Raw genomic sequence first — 24,494 nt, 5'->3', positions numbered from 1 at the left:
ATAAAACAAACCAAAAAAAAAAAAAAAAAAGAAGTCAAGACACAAAGGAGAAGTAACCATAGAGGGCCATCATCAGATTCCATTGGCCCAGAAGCTCAGGGCTCCAGCACCGGCCTTGAAGGAATGGACAGACTTTGAATGGGGGGCGTGGCCTAAACAGGGAGGGGGTAGTCGCTGAAACACAAAACGCACTGAAAGAGAACATGGGGTTAAAAAAGGCTCTCAGTGATGCAAAGCGGCTTAAAACTAGGGAAGAAAGGGGCAGGTCCATTCCCGGGCTGTCCATTGTGCCTCCCTGTACCGACTTTTCCTCCTTCCACCCACCTAGGCTGATGTCTCAAGCTAGAAGTTGCCCCTCATAAACATGTCCGCACCAAGCCGGCCACGCCCCTCAACAAGATGGCGACGGCAGCAGCCCCGCCTCCCGCTGCCTCGGTGGCCAATGAAGGAGAAGCACGAAGACTTGCGCATGCGCATATAGCGACTTGGTGGTCGCGTCCAGTGATGACTGGGGGATCCCGGCAAGTAACATGTCTAAAAAGAAGCGGGAGAATCTGGGCGTCGCTCTGGAGGTGAGGGGAAAAGTGGGGGTTGCGCCACCTCGTTAGTTGCCTTCTTCTGGCCGCGGGATAAGGGATAGGCTGGGCTATAGGTGGGAGGAGGAGCCAAGCGTAGGAAGAGAGGGCGACGCGGCTTGGGGAGAGGGACGGGAGGGGTGAGAAGGCCCATGGGGTTCCCGGAGGCGAGGGAGCCCGAAGAGGTGCCGGATGGGCGAACCAGACTCCAGGGCATCTCTAGAGAGAAGAGACATGGAAGTGAAGGGGAGCCGCAAAGACGGCCTGGCATAGAAGTGAGGGAACTCAAAGCGGGGGACACAGAACAAAAGGGATGGGTACAGAGGTGAGGGAGACCCCGGAGAAATAGGGTCCTGTAGATGAGGGGAGCTCCCAAAGGGCTAGGACGCAAAGATGGGGGAGCCCATTCAGGTGTATATTATTAATGGTTTAAATATCCTCTAAAAGGGGAAGTTTTTCCTCCCGAGTATGGAAGCTTGTACCTTCAAAATTGCTTTGGGAATATGTAAAGAGAGTTCTGGAATTGGTGATGTCACTGAATGGCTTAAAAATAATTTGCTGCATATAGAAGGGAAAGAAAACATGCATATTGAGCACAGCTATGTGCTACTTTCATTGCATCCTCAGCTAATCCTCACTGCAAGCCTGTGAGGTTTGTACAGATGAGGAAATTGAGGTTTCAGGTGGAACCCAGGCTGAGATGATGGAAGTGCTGGAGCCTGGGAATCAAGCACAGGTGGTCTTCCTGGAAATTCATCTTACTTCCCCTGTTTCCCTTCCCTTAGGGCATCCTCCCGGAGGTTGCAGGAGAGGTACAGGGTCATAGTCTTCTTCAGGCTTACTAGTGAGTTCAGTGATTCTCAAACTTTAGCATGCATAGAGTCACAGGGCTTGTTAAAAATGGAGAGTTGAACTCTTCCCACACCCCGAGTAATTCAGTTGGACTTTGATGTGCATTCTTAACAAGGAATCTGCATTTTTTTTTTTTTTAAGACAGAGTCTCGCGCTGTTGTCCAGGCTGAAGTGCAGTGGCGTGATCTCGGCTCACTGTAACCTCTGTCTTCCGGGTTCAAGCGATTCTCGTGCCTCAGCCTCCCGAGTAGCTGGGATTACAGGCACGTGCCACCATGCCTGGCTAATTTTTGTATTTTTGTAGAGACGGGGTTTCACCATGTTGGCCAGGCTGGTCTTGAACTCCTGACCTCAAGTGATCTGTCCGCCCGCCTTAGCCTCCCAAAGTGCTGGGATTACAGGCGTGAGCCACCACACCCGGCCAGAATCTGCATTTTTTTTTTTTTTTTTACAAGCCACACACACCCCGTGGTGAAGCGGGTAGTTTTAGTAGCACCCCTTGAGAAATATTGGCCTACTTGGTAGGAAAAAGGTTGATGGAAATGTAAAGAGGATGGTTTATGAGTGGTGCCTTTGATGGCACTGTGTGGCAGGAGGAACATAGACTTTATAACCTGCATTAGGGTACAATAAGCTGCAGTAACAGAGAAACTCCAAAACTCAGTGGCTTCAAAAACAAGAAAGTGAGTTTTTTTCTAACAGGCTAGAGCAAGGGGCAGCAGATGTCTGCAAATGGTCAGATAGTAACTATTTTAGAAGAGACATGGTCTCTTCTAAAGAGCCAGATGGTCTGGGTTGCAACTACAGTTGATTCTCATTATTCAAGGATTCCACATTTGCGAATTTCCCTAATGGCTAAAATGTATTTGTAACCCCAAAATCAGTACTCACAGTGCTTTTGTGGCAAATGCAAGGCAGTGGGAAAAAATTTGAGTCGCTCAAAGTCCACGTTCTCAGCTAAAGTCGAACAGGTGATGATGCCCTGCCTTGTTTCATCTGTCCTACTGTAAACAAGGGTCCTTATTGTGTTCTATTTAGTGCCCTGTTTTTGTTTTGTTTTGTTTTTTTCATTCTTGTGTTTTTTATTGGTGATTTCGCTGTGTTTTGCTTTTGAGACAGAATCTCACTCTCGCCCAGGCTGGAGTATAGTGGTGCACTCTTGGCTCACTGCAACCTCCACCTCCCGTTCAAGTGTTCACTCCCACCTTCCCCCGACACAGCCTCCCTAGTAGCCGGGATTAGACCACCACCACATCCGGCTCATTTTTGTATTTTTGGTAAAGACGGGGGTCTTGCCATGTTGGCCAGGCTGGTCTCGAACTCCTGACCTTAGGTGATCTGCCCACCTCGGCCTCCCAAAGTGCTGGGATTACAGGTGTGAGCCACTGCCTGATTTCGCTGTTTAAAGTGCCTCCAATCCCTGACCCCCGACCCCAAGCATAGGGCTGAAGTGCTGTCTGGCGTTCCTAAGTCCAAGAAGGCTGTGATATGTTGTAGAAGAAAACAGGTTTCTTAGATAAACTGTTGAGGCATGATATAACTCATGATGTAACAGCACTATACATGCTGTTGGTTGTGAGTCCGGTGTTAATGAATCAACAATATATATATTGAATAAGGTCACTTTAAACAGAATCACACATAAAACAAGGTTGCAAAAATGTTGTGTCCATAGGCGTGCAGGAACCTAACCTGGTTTGGTATTTGCTAATTCAATATTGGAGGCAACTTTATAGGACATAGCTACCAGGAATAACAAGAACCAACTGTATTGAGGCTAAAGAGTATGTAAATGAAGGAATATGTAAACGAGTGGGTGTGTCAGTGTTCCACTAAAGCTTTGTCTGCAAGAACAGGCATTAGACCATTTGGCCACAGGGCTTAGTTGCCAACTCCTAAGAGTACCAGGTCTATGGTGGTTCTGCCAGATTCCCTTCCTCTGTGGCTCCACCATCTCTTGGGATCTTGTCACCTTATCAGTGGAACCAGGGCATACCCCACTAATGTGTCCACTGGCAGAGAAAGAGGAGAATGGAGGAAGCACACCCACTGTCCTGGGCCCAAACTGTCCACTTTCCATTGGCAAGAACTAAGACCCCACCTGACCGCAAGGGACCAGGGAAATGCGTTCACCAGTCAGGAGGCCACATAGCCAGCTACTGTTTGCTTACTATGGAAGAGACCAGTGTGTTTTCACAGACAGCCTGTAGTCTCACTGCAGATGGCACCTCACCTCACGGTGTGATTGTGAGGATTAAATGAGACATTGCGTTAAGTGCCCAGCACGTGTCTGGCACCGGATTGGTAATCAATACACGGTAGCTCCAGCCTTTGTATTTCTTTTGCATCCTTCCACCATGGCTAAGTCAAACTCGTTCTTGGGCATTCGTTCACTCATCTATAACATGAAGGACTTGAATTTCACCAGGGGTTACAGACTCCTTGACTGTGGCCCAAATACAGATCACAGATGTCTTCTGTTTGGCTGACACAGATTTTTAAGTTTTTATTTTTATTTATTTTTTTGAGACAGGGTCTTGCTCTGTTGCCCAGGCTGTAGTGCAGTGGCATGATCTCGGGTCACTGCAGCCTCCGCCTCCCAGGTTCAAGCAATTCTCGTGCCTTAGCCTCCCGAGAAGCTGAGACTACAGGCGTGCACCACCACACCCAGCTAAGTTTTGTATTTTTGGTAGAGACGGGGTTTCACCATGTTCGCCAGGCTGGTCTCGAACTCCTGACCTCAAGTGATCCACCCGCCTTAGCCTCCCAAAGTGCTGGGATTACAGGCGTGAGCCACCACACTCGGCCGGATTTTTACATTTTTGAACTTGGTGGGACATATATTCTCCAAGTGCCTTATACTGGGGCAGATTCCATTGTTTTACCCTCTCCATACCACGGTAGATATTTATATTTGCTATCTTGGTCCCTGAGTTTACTTTTTGCTTGGATATTCGAAGATTTGACATCTGTAACCGTGTGCCTTGGAAAAAGCCTGACATCTGGCTGGCTGTCTCCCCACCTTGCTTCTCAGTTGCCCCCAGCGGGTCTGAGTATTGAATGTGCACTGATGCTCAGTAGCAGTAGATATTGTCCTCTTATTGAAAGTCGTGTGCTCAGAGCCAATGAAGTGGTGATTTAATCAAAAATGTTTGTTAATCTGACGGGTGCAATAAAACCCCCACAAGTGAGTGATCTCAGCACCTGCAAACAGTCTCCAATTGTAATGAAACAATTACCAAGCAGGCAGCACTCACCCCTAGGGCTGGCTCGGGCCAGCTGTGTAAGCAGTCACCTCTTAGGACAACCAGGGCACCCTCTAACCTCCCCCTTAAAGTGGTTCCTTTTGAGTTCTTTTTATCCAATTCATTTGCCACCATATGAGATCTCAGAGTTGGAAAAAACTGTGAGTTTTACCTTCTGAGATTTCATTCTTAATAAGAAAATTATAGTTCAAATGAGATATCACCTACCCAGTACTGATTTTAATGTTGTGTGGGAGGAAGGAAAGGTTGAATTTCAGTCAAAACTGATAGGAGAATTTTGACTGATGTAAAACCTGTTTGTGTTTTCGGATCTCTGATAGTAATGAGCTGTTCCTTGGTCATTGCACTTTTCTTTTGTAGCTGGACTGTTCAAACTGGTGTCTTTAGATGTTTCAGTGACCAGTTGGTCTTGAGTTAACAGATGTGTGGTGTCTTAACTGGTATCCTAAAGCGGATAACTTGGTTGGATCTGACCCCTAGTACAGAAAGTTTAACAGTTTGGAAAGCTTTTGGCTATAAGTTATAGAAAACTGACCTCAATGATTTAAGCAAATGGAAGTAGACTTTTCTCCTTATAGAAATTTGTAGGGGCCGGGCGCAGTGGCCACGCCTGTAATCTCAGCATTTTGGGAGGCTGAGGCAGGTGGATCCTTTGAGGTCAGGAGTTTGAGACCAGCCTGATCAACATGGTGAAACACCATCTCTACTAAAAATACAAAAATCAACTGGGAGTGGTGGTACACGCCTGTAATCCCAGCTACTCGGGAGGCTGAGGCAGGAGAATTGCTTGAACCCGGGAGGTGGAGGTTGCAGTGAGCCAAGATCATGCCACTGCACTCCAGTCTGGGCGACAGAGACCCCATCTCAAAAAAAAAAAAAAAAAAAAAAAGAAATGTTTAGGTAGGTGGCTACTGGCATTGGTTCAAAAGATTAGCTATGTCAGAGCTGGTATTTCTGCATTCTCTTCACTGTTTGCTCATGGTCACAATATAGCTGCCACAGCTCCAGTCTAATATTCAACTTTAACTCAGGAAGGAGGAGGAAGGAACAACACTGTCCCTTTTATCAACAAAGCATAAGCTTCCCCGGGAGTCTCCTAGCTGACTTCTGGAACGTCTCATTGGCCAGAACTGGGTCATGAGCAAGCCTAGTTGCGGTGAGGCTGGGAGAGCATCTGCTGAGGTTTTCCACCTTCTGGAGTAGAGGTGGGCAAAGGAGCAGGGGTGGGGAGTCGGTGTTGTGTTGGCCAGTTGACAGTATCTGCTGTAAGGAATAAATGCTAATGGGAGTCACTGAAAATTCACTGGAATCCTTACCAGAAAAAGAGGGCAGGATCGGCTGGGCGCGGTGGCTCACGCCTGTAATCCCAACACTTTGGGAGGCTGAGGCGGGCGGATCACCTGAGGTCACGAGTTCGAGACCAGCCTGACCAACATGGAGAAACACCATCTACTAAAAATACAAAATTAGCCGGGCATGGGGGCGCATGCCTGTAATCCCAGCTACTCGGGAGGCTGAGGCAGGAGAATCGCTTGAACCTGGGAGGTGGAGGTTGCGGTGAGCCGAGATCGCGCCATTGCACTCTAGCCTGGGCGACAAGAGTGAAACTTCGTCTCAAAAAAAAAAAAAAAACAAGAGAGCAGGATCACTGACCATGAGGGAGGAGTGGTGGGCTGAGGGGAGAGAATGGCCTGGGCCAGGAAGAGCACCGAAAGGCTTGACGCTTGTGGTCATTTGTGTGGTGCCAGCCACTGCAGTCGCCTCCGTGGGGCAGGGCGGGCAGAAGCACCAAGTGTGGCTGAAGACGGTCTCTGCTCTGGAGCAGGCTGTGCACAGGGCTCAGGGGAACCTCCCACTTTCCTGAGACAAGGGCTAGGAGCAGGTGAGTGGACTGTCAGTAAATATTTGCTGAACTGGCTCGATTGGCAGGAGGAGGCATTGAACCTTCCACCCTGACGTCTGGGCCCAGTTGAGTGGCTGGGTGGTCAGAGGTGAGGAGGTCACAGTAGAGCAGGTGGCTAGACGCCACCTTGCTGGGAACCCTGAACCCCAAAGCCAGGGGCTGAGAGAAAGGCTCGCAGCACGCAGAGGACTGTTCAGGGACCGCTGACCATTAAATGAGCCTCACCTGCTGCCAGGCGAGAGCGACAGGTCGCCATTGGGCAGGTGATTTCTCGCGGCAGCCTGCGTCTGGCTCTGCGCCACTTGACGGGGGTCGGGAGACTAAAACCTCATTACCTAGCGCGGCTGGATGGCGGCGTGTGCGGAGTGGCTGTCTGCCAGCATCTTAATTAATGAATTCATAAGGCTCGGGGTGGATGCCAGTTCTTGAAAAGTGCTTTGAGCCTTTCAGCGGTGAAGAAGCTTTTGCTAATTTATCAAAAAACAGATATCGGGGGGAAGGAAGAGAAAACAAACCCCACACCACCTTCCGGCCCAGGGACAGCTGGCGTCTTCGGGCGCTACTTGCAGGGCTGGCTCGGCCTCCGTCTCCGCGCGGGAAGGCGTCGGGACTCGCGTGGGCTGCAGCGGCCCCCTCGCCTTTCCGACCTGGCATGGGGGTGTGTCCAGGCAAGCGACAAGCCCCTAGGCTCTCCCTACTCTTCGTGAAAATTGTTCATTGATTAAAAACTGGGAAGGTCTGCCGTCTTCAGCTGCACAACCTGCGAGAGAAATCCTCACAGGGCCTGTTGATGGGGGGAGCCATGGGCGGAGGTTTTTCTGCCCCCCACAGAGCTCTGTGAGCCGCCTCCACAGAAAAACATCCCTTAAACGATGTGGGGATAATGAGCCCTTTGGGGTTTGAGGCTGGTCACCTGGAAAATTGAGGCCCAAGAACCCCGTGTGACTTGCTGTGGAGCCTGAAGGCCCCAGATGGAAAGCCCCTGCACTCTTGCCAGAGACCATCTGGGCAGGCACTTGGCTGCTTTACCCATTATAATAAATGTCCTGGGGTCTCCTGACGTGTGAAAATGAGTGGATTTTCAAAAATCCAGTTCCCAGGCTGCTGGGGCTGGAGATGAAACAGCTGACACCACTCTCCAGGCTGTGAATTAGCAAGTGAAAGGGAAGCCTTCGGTACTGCTGGGGAAAGAAGGGTTTATCAGGCCCAAGTAGCCCACCTTTTTCCTTCTCCAAACTGGATCTGTTTTGTGTGAATTTTGGAGGATGCTTTGACAGTCGAGGTGATTTGGGGCAAGATGCCTGGGATGTTTGTGACGCTCATTGAGTTGGCCCAGTTTAAGGGCAGACGCCGGGCTCCTGTCTCCTCTGTCTCAGCAAACAAATTTCAATCAGGGCTTTCCCTCACAGAGAGTATCTGTTATGTAGACAGAAACTGAGCAGAGCCTTGTACAAGAGTATTCCGAGTACAGAGTCTGTTGAAGCCAGATCAGCAAGCTTAGATGGGCGTCAGCTGGGATGTGGAACGACTGTTCTGCAGAACTCTTCTTTGTCATGAATGTTTTCATGAGGGATTTTGGAGAAAGAGCTTGAAGTGGTGGGAAGAGCATAAGCCCTGAAGCAGAAAAGCCCAGATTCAGGCCTCAGTTCTGCCCCTTCCCAGTTACATGACCCTGGGCAAGGTGCTGAAAACGGGAGCTTGCACCTCTGTGAGATGCAGATGGGCCCTTCCTTGCAGGGCGGTTACAGACACAGGAAGCTGCCCACAACGTGCCCAGCTCCGGGGGTAAGGTGTGGAGGTTGTGCCCAGGAGCTAGGAGTCCCTCAGAGCTGATGAGCATTGCCTTCTCCATGTGGCATGGTGGTTAAGGGCACAGACCTGGCTGCCCAGCTCCCGGACTTAATGCCTGTGTGACCCTGGACAGTTACCTATGTCTGAGTTCCCTCATCTGTCAAATGTGGAAGCTGATAATACCGCCCACCTCACAGGGTTCTTACGAGCATTATGCGAGTTAATCGGTGTAAAGCATGTAGGTCAGTGCCTGGCACACAGCACAGACTACAGAAGTGTTGCTGCTGCTGTCACTGTTGTGGTTCCATTTTGCCGGGACTTTTGCTTTCCGGAGGCTGCTTACACTCATGCTGTCATGCAGACACTGGAGACTCCGTGACTTGGCTCGGCTCAGCTACCCTGGCACCACGCTCTTTATTGGAAGGTCTCGGTGCCCAGTAAGGGCCTGGCCAGCCAGGTGCAGGGTATGCCCCATGACCACTGCCTGACTTGTAGCAAACCTGTCACTCGCTGGCCAGAAGCTCCCAAGAGTAAAGCCGGAGAGACAGCAAACAACTTCCTAAATCAGAAAGCAGAGTGACCTGTGTGGCCCAGCGCCAGGCCCCGGGGGTGCCTTCTGCCCTTTCCCAGAAAAAGGTCTGGCCCTAGCCAGTGGCTCATTAGGGAGTGGGCAGAGAGCCACCTCTCTGGCTGTCTAGATGCTCTGTGGGAGCACCATTCAGTAGGAGAATGGAGTGAACGGTAGCCTGTGGCTCAAACTGTCTCGTGCTTATTGGCAGAAGAAAAGCTGCATATGAGGCCCCCAACAGCAGCTAGCCCTGGAGCTGGCACCCCATCAGCTGACCTGGCCAGGATGCTGGGGCAGTTATCTGTGCATGAGCTGGCACGAAATTCCCTGCTCCCAGTGAGGCCTCCGTGGGGCTCTGATTCTGAGAGGGCCTACACTCCCGAAAAGATGCCTCGCGGGGATTTCAGACGAATTTTACAGTTTCTCTTAACACAGTGGTTTTATGGCATATAGGACCCCAGGGAGACTTCCTTAAAGCTCCCAGAATAAGGTGATATTGCCCAAGTCAGGCTGCAGAGGGGAGTTTGCTTATCTGCCTGGGGGCTGCTGAACTCCAGGCCCGGGTGCTTGGAGCTGCATCTGTCCGACGGGCTCTCAGGGAGGCTGCAGGAAGAGTCCCTGCCTCTGCTGCTGCGCATGAAGAAGCCCTTTCTGCTCTTGGCGCCTGCCAGCAGGATTGACGGCCCTACTTGGCTAGGGCCTTGTCCCCAGCACCCCTCAGGCCTACAACACAGCCTCTGCAGCCTTGACTGCCGGGCTGATTTTAGATCTTCTCATTCTTCTGCACAGAACACCCGCTCTGTGGAGGGCCTTTGGTCTCATGGGTCTCCTCGCTGAGCTCACTCCTCCACCCAGCAGGCCTCAATTCCCTGCCCCCAGCTCTGATACTGAGAAGCAGCAGTTCTCATACTAACTTAGGCAGCATCACTACAGGACTTTTCTGTTAAAAGAACGGACTTGCTGGGTCCCAGTCCCCAAGGCTTCCCCTGGGGCCCTTCCCTCCTGTCTACCTGAGGGATGCTCCTTCTCCATTCCCTGCCTCATATGCCTCTTTTTCCTTCCTCCTCCCCTCTTCCTTTGTGCTCTGTGTCTCCCCTGCCTAGGCAGACTCCCCAGCCATCCCCCCAGGCAGTTTTTAGCCACTGCTGGTCTCTGGGAAAAGAACAGACTTTCCCCCAGGACACCCTTCACACTCGCCAACCTGTTCCTTGGGCCCCTGGACCGCACACACAGGGCTTCACACAGCGCCTCGCAAGGGCTCAGGCTGGGCCAGATGCCAGGAAGCACAGTGTGCTGGCTTACAGTGGGTTCATACCGCTGCCTCTCTTACTTCCTGGGGTCCCCAGAGCCCCTGCAGATCGCAGCCCTGTGCCCCTTGCTGACTCATCTCAGTGACTGGGACACAGTGCTCTTTTTCCCCATGTAAAAATTGACCTTGGTTTTCTGAGTGTAAATATAATGCATGGGTGGTGCTTACTGTTGTTGTACAGCAGGGGGCACCTGCTCTCTGTGCCCACACTGTGCCTGACCGAGTGTCGTCTGGGTCTCTGCCTTAGCTGTCTCTACTTTGCTGGTCACAGTCACAGCCAGAAGTGCTGCTGCCTGATAGCTCCAGGCAAGTCCTGGCACCTGAGCCAGCCATGCCTCTTCCTGCCAGCTGGCCCTACTATGCAGCCTGTCGGGCAGGAGTCCTGGGAGCCCCTGTGACCTTCAGAGTGTAACTTTCCCTTCCTACTGGGCTCGGTCAGATCCCTTCCATGGGGCCTCTTCAGGCTGCCTAGAACCATGGTGTGAGTGAGCCCTGGCTCTGGCTGCTGGGCCTCACCTGCTGTTCCACGTTTCCTCAGATGCCCACTGATGCCCAGACCGCCCCGAGGCTGTTCCACCTTGGACATGGCTCCAGGCCTCTCATGCTAGGATTCTACCAGGCGCCACGTCTGCAACCTGGCCCTGGCTCCAGAGGCCCACCCCAGCTTTGTCCGAGGGCAGGATCGCAAGGTTCCCACCATGCCATGTCTGGAGTAAGCGGAGCGAGCTGGCCTGTGGCCTGTTGTTGTTCTGACATCTACCCTGGGGGCCCTCCCTGCTGAACCCCTTCATGGACTGGGAATGGCCACATCCAAGCTAGAGAGTCCCTTCTCCCTGCACTGCCAGTCAGCAACTCATGGAGATTCCTCTCCACCTCACACCCCTGCTTTTTTTTTTTTTTTTTTTTTTTTTTTTTTTTTTTTTTTTTGTGAGATAGAGTCTCGCTCTGTCACCCAGGCTGGAGTGCAGTGGTGCGATCTCGGCTCACTGCAGCCTCCACCCCCTGGGTTCAAGCAATTCTCCTGCCTCAGCCTCCTGAGTAGCTGGGACTACAGGCATGCACCACCACGCCTGGCTAATTTTTGTATTTTTAGTAGAGACAGAGTTTCACCATGTTGGCCAGGATCTCCTGACCTCGTGATCCGCCCACCTTGGTCTCCCAAAGTGCTGGAATCACAGGCATGAGCCACCGCGCCCAGCCACACCCCTGCTTCTATCACCTTCTCTTACTCTTGCCATGGACTAACCAGGTTTTCTTTTATTCTCCAAAGATCCAGTGCAAACCACACTCTGATAATAAAGATAGCAAACACTTACTGAACTCTGACCATGTAAAGCATGTTCTGGGCATCTTACCTGTATGGCTCCATGTCATCCTCACAAAACCCTTTGAAATGATGAAATGTGGTTATCTTTGTTTTACACGTGAGTCAACTGAGCACAGAACTAAGGGAGTTGCCCGGTCATACCACAAGTGAGTGACAGCCAGGGGCACTGATTATAGCCCATGCTCCTTACCACTCGCTTACCTGGAACCACCATTCCAGGCTTCTGGGCACTTGAGCTCCCAACTGCTTGCCCAGTTCTGGCCCTTACACTTCTAGAATCTTCTTGACATTTGTCTCCTTATCTGGTCCTAATCCCCACGTCTTCTCTCCTGGTCCTGGCTGTCTTGTCCTCTGTTGCCTTTAGCCTGGTGTTGGCAGAGAGAGCGCTAACCAAAGACTGCACATTTGCCTCGGGTCATCTGCAAAGTGCATAATCCGTGTGCATGTAGTTGAGAGCTGGCTGAAAATCCAAGTCGGGACGTCTTTAAGACCCACTTTCTGGGTCCTCTCCCACCTTTCAGGCCCATCCTGCTGTGTCAGCTCTGCTCTGTAGCCACCACTCCTGACCCCAGCCACAACTAAAAGAGGCATCTGGACCTACTTTCCCTCCCTGCCTCTACAGCCAGGTCCCCTGGAGTCTCTCCACTCATGTTGACAGCTGGCTCCTGCTTCAGCAAATGCTGCAGGGTGTTTGATTGTCAGCTTCCCGAACCAGGCCCAGTGCTGGGGACCCCACAGGGTCACCTTCTGAGGATGGGTTTGTGGCCTCTGAAGAGCCTCTTGACAGTCTTAGCCTCCCCTCACTCAGCCCACATCAAGCAGCTGGGTTGTAAAGAAGGGGAACTTGCTATTTAGAAGGGAATCAGCGAGAGCTGTCAGCAGGACATAAATATTCATAGAGGGAGGTTAGAACTTGAGTCCCTAAAACCTTGATTTGTGTTCGACCGTTTAAGCCTCATTAAAAAGTGGCAAATGAAAGTGGGAATATTCAGTGGAACTGCAGATAAATTGGGCTTGTTCAGATAAAGGCCCCCGACTGCCAGCTCCGCAGGCTCTGCCCAGAGCATGATAGCAGATTGGCTTGGCCACTTGTGGTTTGCCAACCTCAATTTTAAGATTTTGCTTAGCATGAGTTCCTGGCCTTGCTCTGGGGGCAATTACCACTTGTTTGGGCACTTGGTAGCCTTCCAGAGGTGTTCAGGGATGGAAATCCCCAACCTGCTCCCTCCCCAGAATGACATGCAAACCAAGGCCTGGCTGAAGGACTGTAAGGAGAAATCTCACCTAGGACTAAGACTTGCACTGGGCAATCTGCAAAGCGTGTAATTTATGTGCATGTCTAGTTGCTTCTCCTCCTCCTAGCTTTTTCTAGCTTCTGTGGACATGAGGGAGGGAGGGTTTCAGACTCCAGTTGCTACATGAGACCTAAACCGTCTGTCCTAGCCCCTCAGTCCCACCCAAGCTCAACTCCACTCATTGTGGCTAAAAATACAAAGACTGTAGCAGGCTAGGCCTTGTGGTGGGCACAAAGAGGAGACAGATGGTCACTGTTCCTTCTAGGACAGGAGCTTTAGACTCGGGCCTCTGCTGGGAGCAGGCAGGTCACATATATAAGTGGAATGGGCCAATCTGTGGGCTAGACCTGACCTATGGGCTGCCAGTTGGCACCATCTAGAGACCCCTAGAGTTTGGGAAGATAACGTTTGGACACAAACAGAAGGGCAACAAAGAATATACTCAGCCTCATGAAGGAAGGACTGGTTAATTTGCCAGGAGAAGGAGGGTGGAATGCACCCCGTCCCCTGCCCCCCAACCCCCACCCCCTGCCACAGCCAAGGGCAGCAGGGAAGCCTGGTGGAGGAGGTAGGGCATCAAGAATTAAGCTTTATTTGTGCTCTTGAGTGGAATCTGGTTCCCTGATTGTGGTTTCTACACCATAGGAAACTGAGTCTCAGGGTACTGAGGGGCTGGGCTGTGTGCTGGGGGTGCTGCTGTAAAGGGGAGGCCACATGGTGGCCTGAGGCACTGGCATGGGGCTGCCGCTCTTCCCTGAGTCTGGCTTCCCAGTGTTCATTTCCCTGCTGCACAGGTTCTAGGTAGGCCTTTGGCCTCCCCAGGGACAGCCCCATCTCCTGGCTGGGTCTGTTTCCCAGGACAGCCCTCTTTTTGGGTGCCCATTAGCAGAGAAATGACACAATTAACCAGGCAATTAACTCAAGGCTCTGTGGTCGCTCTCTCCCACAGGGCCCTGCTTATGGGGCTGAAGGTGGCAATGGTGGGGCTGCAGGGCAGGGGGTGGATGGTGGGTCATTGCCAGGCCTCCCTCGGGAAGAAGGAAAAGTGGCTGACATGGAAGTGGCTGAGATGGGCGTTGGCCAGGGAGAGAGGCAGAAGGTCCAGAGACTTGGACTGCGACTCTCCTGACACCCAGCCCCAGAACGCCTGCTACCCTCTAACCAGCCATTCTGGGAGGCAGGAATCTTACCTGCAGTCATTGATTACTAACCCTGCAGGGGCCAACTCCAGAAGCAAATGGGGCAGAGAACTGGCTGAGACTGATAAGGAGAGGGGTGCCCCACCCTGACTTCTCAGAAAGTCATTCCATTTGGGGGACCCCCATTCTTCCATTCATGAAATAGAGGTCTTATTTACCATGTCTCCTGGGGAAGTGGTGAGAATGAGTGAAGTCAGAGATGGGAAATGGAGCATTATGGGGTTCCGAGGCAGTATTCAGTCAGCTGCTGGGAGGGTCACAGAGCCCCCCTGAACCCTTCCACCCACTGACACCCAGGCTCGCCCCAGCCAGAGAGGTGGCCAGCTAAACACCTGGAGACTGAGTCAGACACAGGGAGATGGACTTTCAATGCCAAATGCATGGTGCCAGGACCCAGGTTTAGACAACCCAGTCCAGTATGTTATAAACATTTCTCCACAACTCAAGTATTTCCCCGAGAACACTTCTCTGAAACTCCAGTCAAACAAATGGAAAAAACAGATACCTTAACTATTTTGCTACCTTGATGGTAGGTAAAGTTTTTGCTTAAGAACCAAGTCAGAAAGGAAGAAAGGTGTTTTTGAGCATTTTTCTCAGTAATTTTTGATTCTCACAGAAAAATGTATATTTTTACAACTTGGACTACTAAGTTATTTTTTTTTTTTCTGAGACAGAGTCTTGCTCTGTTGCCCAGGCTGGAGTGCAGTGGCGCGATCTCGGCTCACTGCAAGCTCTGCCTCCCGGGTTCACACCATTCTCCTGCCTTAGCCTCTCCGAGTAGCTGGGACTACAGGCGCCCGCCACCACGCCCGGCTAATTTTTTGTATTTTTAGTAGAGACGGGGTTTCACCGTGGTCTCGATCTCCTGACCTCGTGATCCACCCACCTCGGCCTCCAAAGTGCTGGGATTACAAGCGTGAGCCACCGCGCCCGGCCTACTAAGTTATTAAGATGAAGTATGTCAATGAGAAAAACACCTTTGTGTTGCCCCTAGATGTCTAATCACGCGGCCCCACATGTGTGGAGTGTTTGGAAGCCAGTTTCTTCACAGTGTCTCCGCCACTCTAGGATATGCCCGTGGGGCACGTGCGTGCCATGTTCAGGGTTCTGGTTGCTCCTGTTGTGCGCCCAACTGGGGAATCGTGCTGGGGAGACAACAGACCAAGGGGCTGCTCCTCTCCACCCCCAACCTGTGCTTGGCCCAGAGGGCTGGGACAGCTGTGAGACCCTGGGCAACACCCACTACTGTTTCCTGAAAGAGGCCGGGCAAGGATCAGACTACAGCGGTCACGGTCAAGAGATCTTTATTGGAGGTATCGAGCGGAGAAGGAAGAGAAGGGAAGAGAAGAGAGAGAGAAGAGAAGAGAGAGAGGGCTGCTGGTGTGCTGGGTTTTATATCCCTTGGGTCTACGTGGATTGGGCTAGGGGCGGGCCCAAGGGAAGGCGGGAGATGCTTCTTTCTGATTGGCCCTCCTTTGGCGGGTTCAGACAGTGCCCGGTCAAGGAGGGGAGAAGAACCCAGAACCGGCCCCATCTTAAGGTATGGCGCCATTTTAAGGTACCCCATGTTACCTAACATTTCCTATGTGGCTCAGGACACTGTCCTATGCAGTTCAGAGCTGAACCACGTGGAGGCAGAGGACAGCAAAACAAAGACACTCCAGGGAAGATAGGCCTGGGTGCCCTGCCCTGCCAAAACGAATGGGCGGGGGGACACCTGTCCAAGAAGACTCCCGGAGGTCCCGCTTCTCAGTCCCAGTGTTTTGAGAGCTAGAAGCCTCGGCAGCCCACCTCTCTGTGGCCTTTGTTTCAGATCGATGGGCTAGAGGAGAAGCTGTCCCAGTGTCGGAGAGACCTGGAGGCCGTGAACTCCAGGCTCCACAGCCGGGAGCTGAGCCCAGAGGCCAGGTAATGCTCCTGCCCAGCCACCCCACCCTTCCCCATCGGGCCCCCACCCCCTGTATCTATCCTGGGTCCCCCAAAGTAGGCCTGAGGCAGAAGGTTTGGGTCCCTGACATCTTAGCTTCAATGCACCCCCCCACCCCCACCGAACAAGACCCGAGCCCGGCCAGCTGGCATGCCAGCTGCCCCTCAGGTGGGGAAAAGGAAAAGGGTTTGGTCCATGAAACTCCTTCTCCCTCACAGGAGGTCCCTGGAGAAGGAGAAAAACAGCCTGATGAACAAAGCCTCCAACTACGGTAAGAAAGTTCCTTTCAGTTACCAGCCCCAGCCTCCAGTCCCCAGAGCCAGGAAGGGTCAGAAGCCCAAGGGGCCTGACAAGGCAGCAGGGAGCAAGGGGGTTCTTTGGGAAGGAACCAGCCCCCAGAGGCTGCAGACACCCCTGCTAGGCCCAGCAGCCTGCGGGAGAGCGGGTTTGTTACTTTGTTCTAAGGGAGGATGAGACGGCCTGTGGGTCTGTCTGCTCTTTGGGATGAAGGGATGTGGCTGTGGCCAGGTCTAGAAGACACTCATTCACCTAGACGTCGGAAGTCTGCTCTCCCCACGCCCCAGCCCAGCCCACCACACCCTCCCAGGAAAACCATGCATTGGAAGTGAGGGGTAAAGGAAGCTGAACCTCCCACTTGGGTACGGCAAGGGCTCCTGTGGGTGGAGCGATGCCGCCACCTTCTGGGCGCTGGGGGCAGAGGCAGGTAGAGGCCAGGCCCGGCGGGGCGCCGGAGGGCGGCTGGCAGGCTGGTGGGCTCCCTGCTAAAGGCTGGGGAGGATCACGGTCTACAGGTGCTCCTCAGACTTGTCAGTTCTGTTCTCCCCTGGGGGACCAGGCCTGGCCAAGAATCAGCCCCAGGAAGGCTCTAATGGCAGGGAGTCCCCCAGAAGCACTGGTCTGATGAATGTCGTAGGCACAGTGCACACCTACCAGCCCTGCCTGGAGTTCAGCATGTCTAGGCCGGTGCACCCTGGGCCCTGGCCTGCCCAGAGCAGCTCTGCAGGTGTCTCCTTCCACTGCCCAGCACAGACAGGGATGGGACATTAGTTTCCCTTCAAGTTTAGCAGTTTTCACACAAAACCACACCACCACTCAATTTAGCCCTCACAAAGTACCCCCTACCTGCGTGTCACCTGGAGGGGATACTCAGATACAAGTGTGGCCATAGAGCAGCAGGACTGATTTCCTCTAGAGTCAAGACCAGCTGCCTCATGGACACAAACTGCATCTTAGCATCCCTAGATTCTGCTCAACCAGGCACCCAGCAGAGGGCAGAGACTCAGGAAACACACGGCCCCACCTGGCACCTCCTCCACTGCCAAGGAGGCCCCAGGTGCCCTCAGTTTCTGGTTGGCGGATGAGCTGCCTGGAAGGATGAGCACCACACAGCCAACCCCATGACAGGCCAGCAGACTCACCTGGCAATGTCACCACCTCCTAGCTTGGCTCTCAGGTGTGGCATTTTTGGTGACTCCTCACCCACCTCACCCTCAACCTCAACCACATTTAAAGAGCAATAGTTGAGCAGCACTGGGCATTGGGACTTTATCAGGCTGGTTCTGTAGCCAAAAGGGTATCAGGATTTGGGCAGATTAAGAAGGGCAGGGTCATTTTTTATGGGTAAGGAAGTGGCTGGAAGGGTGCGTCTCTGCCCTCAGCAGTGTGTACCCACTCGTTGGAGAGGCAGAGCAGAACAACAGACGGGCCTAAACTGCCTGTCTCATCCCTATCATCCTCTTTCCTCCCAGAGAAGGAACTGAAGTTTCTTCGACAAGAGAACCGGAAGAACATGCTGCTCTCTGTGGCCATCTTTATCCTCCTGACCCTCGTCTATGCCTACTGGACCATGTGAGCCTGGCACTTCCCCACAACCAACACAGGCTTCCACTTGGCCCCTTGGTCAGGACCAAGCAGGCACTTCAAGCCTCAACAGGACCAAGGTGCTGGGGTGTTCCCCTCCCAACCTAGTGTTCAAGCATGGCTTCCTGGAGGCCCAGGCCTTGCCTCCCTGGCCTGCTGGGGGGTTCCGGGTCTCCAGAAGGACATGGTGCTGGCCCCTCCCTTAGCCCAAGGGAGAGGCGATAAAGAACACAAAGCTGTTCCCGTCTGCTGAGTAAATGTCATGGTCTGACTAGCGGGGGGGTGGGGGGTGGGGGAAGGAAGGGCAGCAGCAGCAGGGGCGGCACTCAGGAATCAAGGAAGAAGAGATGTTCAAGGGAAAGCTCAGGATTACAATTCAGAATAGAGAAGGCCCCAGCTCGAGTGGGAAGGAAGGAGACACTGGGAAACACTTCCCAAGCCAAATAGTGGGAGTTACTTCCAGGGCTTGGGCACTGCTGGGGTTGAGCAGCAGACATTGTGCCACCTGTCTATCCCCCCACCACACACTGTCATGCCCTCCAGTCAGTGCCATTGCTTGTAATTATGGCAGAAAAAATGCAGTCTGTGCAGCGAAGGGTGGCTTGGGGACTTGAAGTGGTCATGTGGCGATCCCGGGGGAGTGCAGAGTTAATCCATCTTTGACAGGCAGGCAAGGCTGGGGAGGCGGCGAGTGGGCAGGAAGAGTCATGGTAATGACCAGACTTACGGTGACAGTGGCCAGTAAATTAGGTAGAGTTTGTAGTGAGAAGTAGGGGTGGAGCTGATCAGAGGGGGAGCTGTGGCAGGAGCAGCAAACTCAGACATTCCCCCTTACCCTTCCACCCCCAACTCTAACTCCCAGCTTAGGAATAAGGAGGGGAGCAGGTGGGACACTACGAGCAAGGCAGGATGGAAGAAGGGCGTGGATGGCCAAGATGGAACCAATTAAGTAGGAAAAACAAGGGATGGAGTTGCCCAGGGAGCTAAGGCCATACACGAAGGACTCGTGGGGCCAAAGTGAGGAAGTCCAGCAAAGTGAAGGTGGACTCTGGAGGGGCAACCAGCACCAGGGCGATGACTAACTGGGGGAGAAACCAGCCAGGAACAGAGAGGGAGGTGCCTGCAGCATGGGCATCCCCCGCCCCCAGGCACAGCCCCATGCAGGCAGAACCAGCCGTCCTTGGAGGGGAGGCGGGCTAGGGTCAGTGAAACCATCTCTCCCTCCCTCTTTCCCCCAAGTCTAGTGACACTAATTGGTCTGACGCCTCTGTTATTTTAGTCACACAGACTGATCCTGGATTGTCACAGTGCCACCATGGAGTGAGCTGTGTGATTTATGTAAGGGGGGAAGGTGCCTCTCTGCCCTCCCAGGGCTGTGGGTTCATTCACTCTGCAGTCCCTGCTTGTAACAGGAGCTGCACAATTTCCCCCAACTCTTCTTTGGGCCCCCTCTTGAGCAGCAAGCAGCAGCCCTGGGAGCCCTGCAGGGGCCCAAGAGCTTGGACAGGCTCCGATTAAACAAACTCTCTTTTCTCTCCTTGCTTTGAGTAGAGCTGCCTCCCCTTCACCTCAAGCTGTTTCATCCAGGCCAGTCTCAGATCACAAAGCACTGAGGACAAACAGCAGCGGCCCCAACACAGAGCCACACAGGCATTAAAAATATGTTTATCTTTAATGATCCAAGATTCTGCAAGACACACTGATAATACCCAGAATTGGGTGGAAATACAGCATCTCAGCAGTGCTGCTGCCAGCCTGGGGGTGGGGAGCTGGATGCTGGCTGAAGGACCCCCATGGTGAAGTCGATTCCAACCTCACGGGAGCCTCAGTGCCCTATCTCCATGGAAACCAGCCTGGCACTGGGATGGGGCCCTAGGGAGCCTGCATGAACATCTCTGAGAGGTATTTCCCATTAAAAACAACCACAGGTGCCCACCCCCACCCCAAGCTACTGCCCAGCGCCCCCTCCTCTCTGCACTGTCGGCCAAGATAAAGGAAATGGGAGTGACCACATAACGACAAACAAAAGCAGATTGTACCTCCTATTAAGGAAGAAAAAGGAAGGGAAAGGGTAGTAAGGGAGCTGCACTTTCAGCTCAGAATTCTGCCAAGACCCTAGAGCGGCTATGGCAGACAGCGGTGCATGACTGCCAGAGGGCAGTGCTACCCAAACCCCTGGAGGTACCCTTTGTTACTGCTGGGGCCACTGCTGCTGTGGGGGAGAGAAAGATGGGTCTTCAAGGCTGCTTCCTGCCATCATCTAGTGCTGCCCAATGTTTGGACCAAAAGGGGATGGGACCTAGGATGGCTCTACAACTCCATACTCAGTACGAAAAGAGGGCTCCCAGGATCTCAGTGTGGTATCAGGGACGAGACACCCACACTCCCTCCTTCCCACCCTGCTAGACTGTCAGAGCTCTGAGCTAGGAAGAACTCTAGGGAAGGCCAGGATGAGTGGGGGAAGGAGACAAGAAAATGGTCTCCAACTTGGCATCAAAACAGAGTAAGTTCAAAGAAACAAAACCTTGATTTTTTATAACAGGTTCTCCTGGCCAGCTCACGGCAGCAGGTCTCCACCCACTCAGGGATGGCCCAATAAAAAGTTGGGCAAAGCAAGGGCATGGCTACCCTCAGGGCAGTGCATGGAACTCAGAAAAGTGAGTCTACAGGATGCAGGAGAGAACAGCAGAGCCCACAGCTCTGCCACTCTGGTATGTCCTCCATCAGCCCCACGTGCCCTAGGCACTGACCTCATACCTGCCTCAGGAGCAGCTTCCTTCAGGCTGAGTCCTGGCAGGGGAAAGTTCCCAGGCAGGTGTCCCAGAAGGAACGTGGGAGTGTTCTCTGCAGGGCCCTGCCTGAGCTCTTCAGGGGATGGAGAGGAGGCCACCCACTCCTCATGCCAGGTACAGTGCTCCCCAGTCCCTTTTCAAGAGGGGGAAGAAGCCAGCACTGTGGGCCCCAGGTGGCCCCATCTCAGGAATGACAGGGCATTCTGCAGGGGTGGCGCATCCTGAGGCTCTTAGGCCCTGTGCATCTGGATGAAGGAGAGGACATCCTCCTTGGACAGCTTGTCCTGGTCCTGGGGCTTCTGGGAGTCATGCACACGAATGCCATCCCCCCACTCCCAGAAGAGCCGGCCATAGTAGCAGATGCTGGGGAGGAGAGGGACAGGAAAGAGGTCAGGACTGCACCCAGATGGCACAGGGTCACATGTTCTTAAGGGTGTGGGGCGGAGGGGTCTGTCAATGACTTTAGTTGAGGTTCTTCCCCCTGGCAGGCAATAGGTACCCAGTAGGCCCTAACTAACTACCCTGCCTCCCAGAACCAACTTTTCCCAACAAACAGCTGTTGCTGCTAATTGCACCAACTGGATTCCTACAATGACTGATATTCCTGGCTTATCTGTCTGTGCTTCTCTAATATACAGTATTAGTAGTGTGGTGACAGAAAATGTCAGTGGCTAATTACAGGCACATTAGGGCTGCTGGGGAAGCCTATGACCAACAGTCTAATGGACACCGGGTCCTAAAGAGGGACAGCTGGGACCTTGAGTGCCAAGGGGCAGGGCTGTGGGCCCTCAGCAGTTTCCCACCATCAGGCCAGTGTTGGAATGTCACCGAAATGTGGCTGCTCCATGGGGGTGGATATGCTGCCCAGATGGGCCTTCACAGCCAGGCCCGTAACCATTAGCAGGTCCAGGCATCATGCTTCCCTCACCAGCTCTACCCAGGTCCAGCCATACCTGCAGGAGGCTGCCATCCCCACAAAGGTATTCTCAGGCCTGTGCTCAGGGGAACCCCTGCATGGGCAACAATCTCAGGACCCAGGGTGTGCCCCAGGACAGCTGGCTGGCATCCTGCAGGAGTATTGGAGGCTGCTAAGGAGAGCAGGCTTGGAGGAGAGCTACTTACTGAAATGGAGCAATGGAGTCTGCAGGGAGGTCAAAAGTAGAGTCCTTGGTTTTCTTGTTGTAGAAGAACTTCTTCTTGAAGTTTTTGCTGAATCCCATAGTCCAGGGCTCTGATGGGAGGAAGAGGAGATGAAGCCCAGAAGGGACACAAAGCACTTGTGGAGGACAGGTGTGTGCCTTCCTCCACTCCTGGTGGTCCTATTCCTGCCTCCCACCAAAAGCAAGCAGGGAATAGCCCGTGAGGCAGTAGCCTTCATCACCAGCCCAAAGGGGCTCCAGGAGAATGACTAAGCGATGGCTTCTCAATGACCCCACCCCAGTCCTGCCAACTCTCCATCAGGGTAACATCTCTAGGACTTGTTAGCCAGAGCGCTCTGAAGAAAGGGGGATGCAAATGGACAGAAACCAAGCTTGACTTTCTGGATCTGCTGCTGTCTACTGAGAAGGCCCTTTTCCTGCCATGAGAACAACACGTGTGTGTGTACAAGTTGAGCTCCTCTCCCTATTCCCTAACCAACTCCCAGGGCCCACGGAAGAACAGAAGAGGCTCAGGGAACACTGTCCCCTAACATATGCCTCAGAAAAATGCCAGCCTGGCTGCTACCCACCTTAGCTGGGAGCCCTTCACTCTGGCTCAGGTAGGGTCTGAACCCATCACCTGGCGGGGAGATGGGAGAGGGGAGGGGATGGCGGGAACAGTCCCTCCTCACCCACCATTCACTGTCCTGACGATGTAGAGGCCCATGGGTACGAAGTGCCGGTCATCACGCCCTGTGTAGCTGAGCTTTGGGGTGCCACTGGAGCCCTTGATGATCTTCATCTCCAACCTGATTTCCCCGAGAAGGTATGTGCATGGGAGAGAGAAAAGGCCCTGGCTGATAAAATTAGTCTCTGACTAATAAAATCACCCCAACTGCAGTATCTGATCCTGGTTTGACTTAAGATGAAACTGAGGCACACAGCCGAGTGAGTGGGTGGCCATGCTGAGTTTAGAATTCAGGCCCTGAATTCCCACTCAGGCAGTGGAGGCAGGGGAGTAACAAATGACCCTGCTGTGTCACTGCTGCTTGAGGGATTTCAGGGTGACACCAGTAAGGGTGAGATCTGACACCACGGATGCCCATGGCAACACTGTGGCCACTAAAGAGTTAATGTAACCTCCACATAAGCACACCCCGAAGGAGACTGAGATCTGTGAGCACCCGCGAGCACCCGCACACCACTAAGAATATGAGGACGCATTTATGCGCCTTCTACCCCTCCAGGCTCAATTTCTCTCTCAGCACCGGGAGCTGGGATTTATGGTATTTCAAGCAGCTTGCTGCTCTGCCCCTCGCAGGGCCCATCGTAACTATGACAGCATCAATGAGCCCGTATTTCTGCCTGACACAGCCCGCCCGGCTCCCTCCTGATAGGATGCTGAAGCAGCTCTCAGCCGGGGGACTCTTGACTGCAGCAGTGCTGCAGCGAGGCAGGTGAGGTGAGGGGACCGCTGGAGCCAGTTCACCACCCCACCCCGACCCATCTCTATGAAACAGAGGATGACTCCAGGACACGGCCGCACCCCCACCTCCTCTTGAATCTCAGCTTCACCGGTCAAGTCACTCACCTGACAAAAATCTTCTCCATCTCTTCCAGTCTGTACACCTCCTTCACCCTGCGGGTAGAGGGACAGAGACAAGACAAAGGCTTCCTGGGGGACATTCTCATCCAGGAGGCAGCTGGGAGGCAGGAGACTGCACCTGACCTTCGTTTCTGCCCCAGGCCCTCCCTGAAACCACCCAGCCCACCGGCAGCGAGGACGCCAAGCCTGCCACGTGGCTGTTCTACACAGACAAGCCCTGGGTTTCAGAGCTGCCAAGCAGCTCCTCAGGCCTGCGTCAGGGCAACTGGGGAGTGAAACTGGATACTGGAAGACAGGAGGGAGAAAGAGGAAGAAAAGTCTGGCAAAGATGTCTCTGTCAGCATTCCCACCCCCAAGTCATCTTCACCATCACCAGAGGGCAGAAAACCAAGGAGTAGGCTCTTGCCCAGGTCTGTCCACATGGATTTTAGGCCTTCCATAACAAGTTGCTGCTAAACAGTCCTAACAGTCCTATTACCCACAGCGTGTGGGGAAACCCTAACAAGGATGCGGGGCTCTTGTTTGATGCCCACGCTCAGCTCTTGGGGGCCCTGAACATGTCTTTGGAACTGCTAGTGGGGAAGGTTCCCAGAAATCCAGCAACTAAACCACAAGCAATGAAGGCAAGGTCCCCCCTGGGAGCTGTCTTTCAGGACCTAGCAGACAGGACATTTTAAAGTGCAGACAGAAATTCCTTTGAAACTTTCACGTGCCATCTATAAAGTGCATTCTCAATACTGGATTTAATTTTAACTAAGTAAATTAATGTTAAAAAGAACAAAAACAATGTGGATAAAGTGTAAATAGATACCTCCATCTCCAGCCGGATGAAGCCCCCAAGAACAGGGCTAAGCAGTGCCCTTTGGCAATAACCTCAGACCTCAGCCTACCTTGGAAAAGTGTGTCTTCCATCTGTCTACTCTTGACTCTGTTCTCTTCCTCCTTTCCCTCTCAGGGTCCTGGAACTTTCTCACTATCTAACATTATAACAACCCTGGCCTCCTTCTCCCTCAGCACTGGGGGTCCCATTCCCTCAAACCATCCTTCTCTTTTTCATGTTCAAA

The 24,494-nt window shown here is 53.0% G+C and overlaps 2 protein-coding genes across 12 annotated transcripts in view; one reads left to right on the top strand and one right to left on the bottom strand.

Moving 5' to 3' along the window:
* Positions 1-460: 460 nt before the first annotated feature.
* On the top strand, positions 461-24,214 carry CCDC167 (coiled-coil domain containing 167). Of its 8 annotated transcripts, none has more exons than XM_063632328.1 (9): positions 461-572; positions 15,899-15,993; positions 16,231-16,283; positions 17,782-17,973; positions 19,445-19,795; positions 20,436-20,604; positions 22,147-22,444; positions 22,544-22,650; positions 23,445-24,214. In XM_063632328.1, exons 1-4 carry the CDS (start codon positions 531-533, stop codon positions 17,883-17,885), a joined length of 294 nt encoding a protein of 97 aa, XP_063488398.1. In that variant the 5' UTR covers positions 461-530; the 3' UTR covers positions 17,886-17,973; positions 19,445-19,795; positions 20,436-20,604; positions 22,147-22,444; positions 22,544-22,650; positions 23,445-24,214. The 8 variants fall into 8 exon arrangements, with proteins under 8 accessions (XP_063488398.1, XP_063488397.1, XP_063488396.1 ...); XM_063632327.1 differs by adding an exon at positions 23,072-23,281 and having other exon boundaries at positions 20,436-22,444; XM_063632326.1 differs by having other exon boundaries at positions 20,436-22,444.
* The window catches only part of CMTR1 (cap methyltransferase 1), a 49,433-nt gene continuing 44,485 nt past the window's right edge, over positions 19,547-24,494 (bottom strand). For 3 of the 4 annotated variants that reach the window (XM_055264309.2, XM_063632299.1, XM_063632300.1), the window contains exons 21-24: positions 23,416-23,463; positions 22,521-22,633; positions 21,808-21,916; positions 19,547-21,048 (exon numbers count right to left, since the gene is read on the bottom strand). In XM_055264309.2, coding sequence (XP_055120284.1) covers positions 20,916-21,048; positions 21,808-21,916; positions 22,521-22,633; positions 23,416-23,463 — 403 coding nt within the window. In that variant the 3' untranslated portion in view covers positions 19,547-20,915. Of the gene's footprint in view, positions 21,049-21,807; positions 21,917-22,520; positions 22,634-23,415; positions 23,464-24,494 lie in introns of those variants that run through there. The other variant, XR_008654309.2, reaches the window with a different exon arrangement.

This window comes from Symphalangus syndactylus, chromosome 23, assembly GCF_028878055.3.
Source record: "Symphalangus syndactylus isolate Jambi chromosome 23, NHGRI_mSymSyn1-v2.1_pri, whole genome shotgun sequence".
In the NCBI taxonomy this organism is placed as follows: domain Eukaryota; kingdom Metazoa; phylum Chordata; class Mammalia; order Primates; family Hylobatidae; genus Symphalangus; species Symphalangus syndactylus.
The sequence above is the reverse complement of the archived record's forward strand: the minus strand, read 5'-3'. Positions and strand labels throughout refer to the sequence as shown.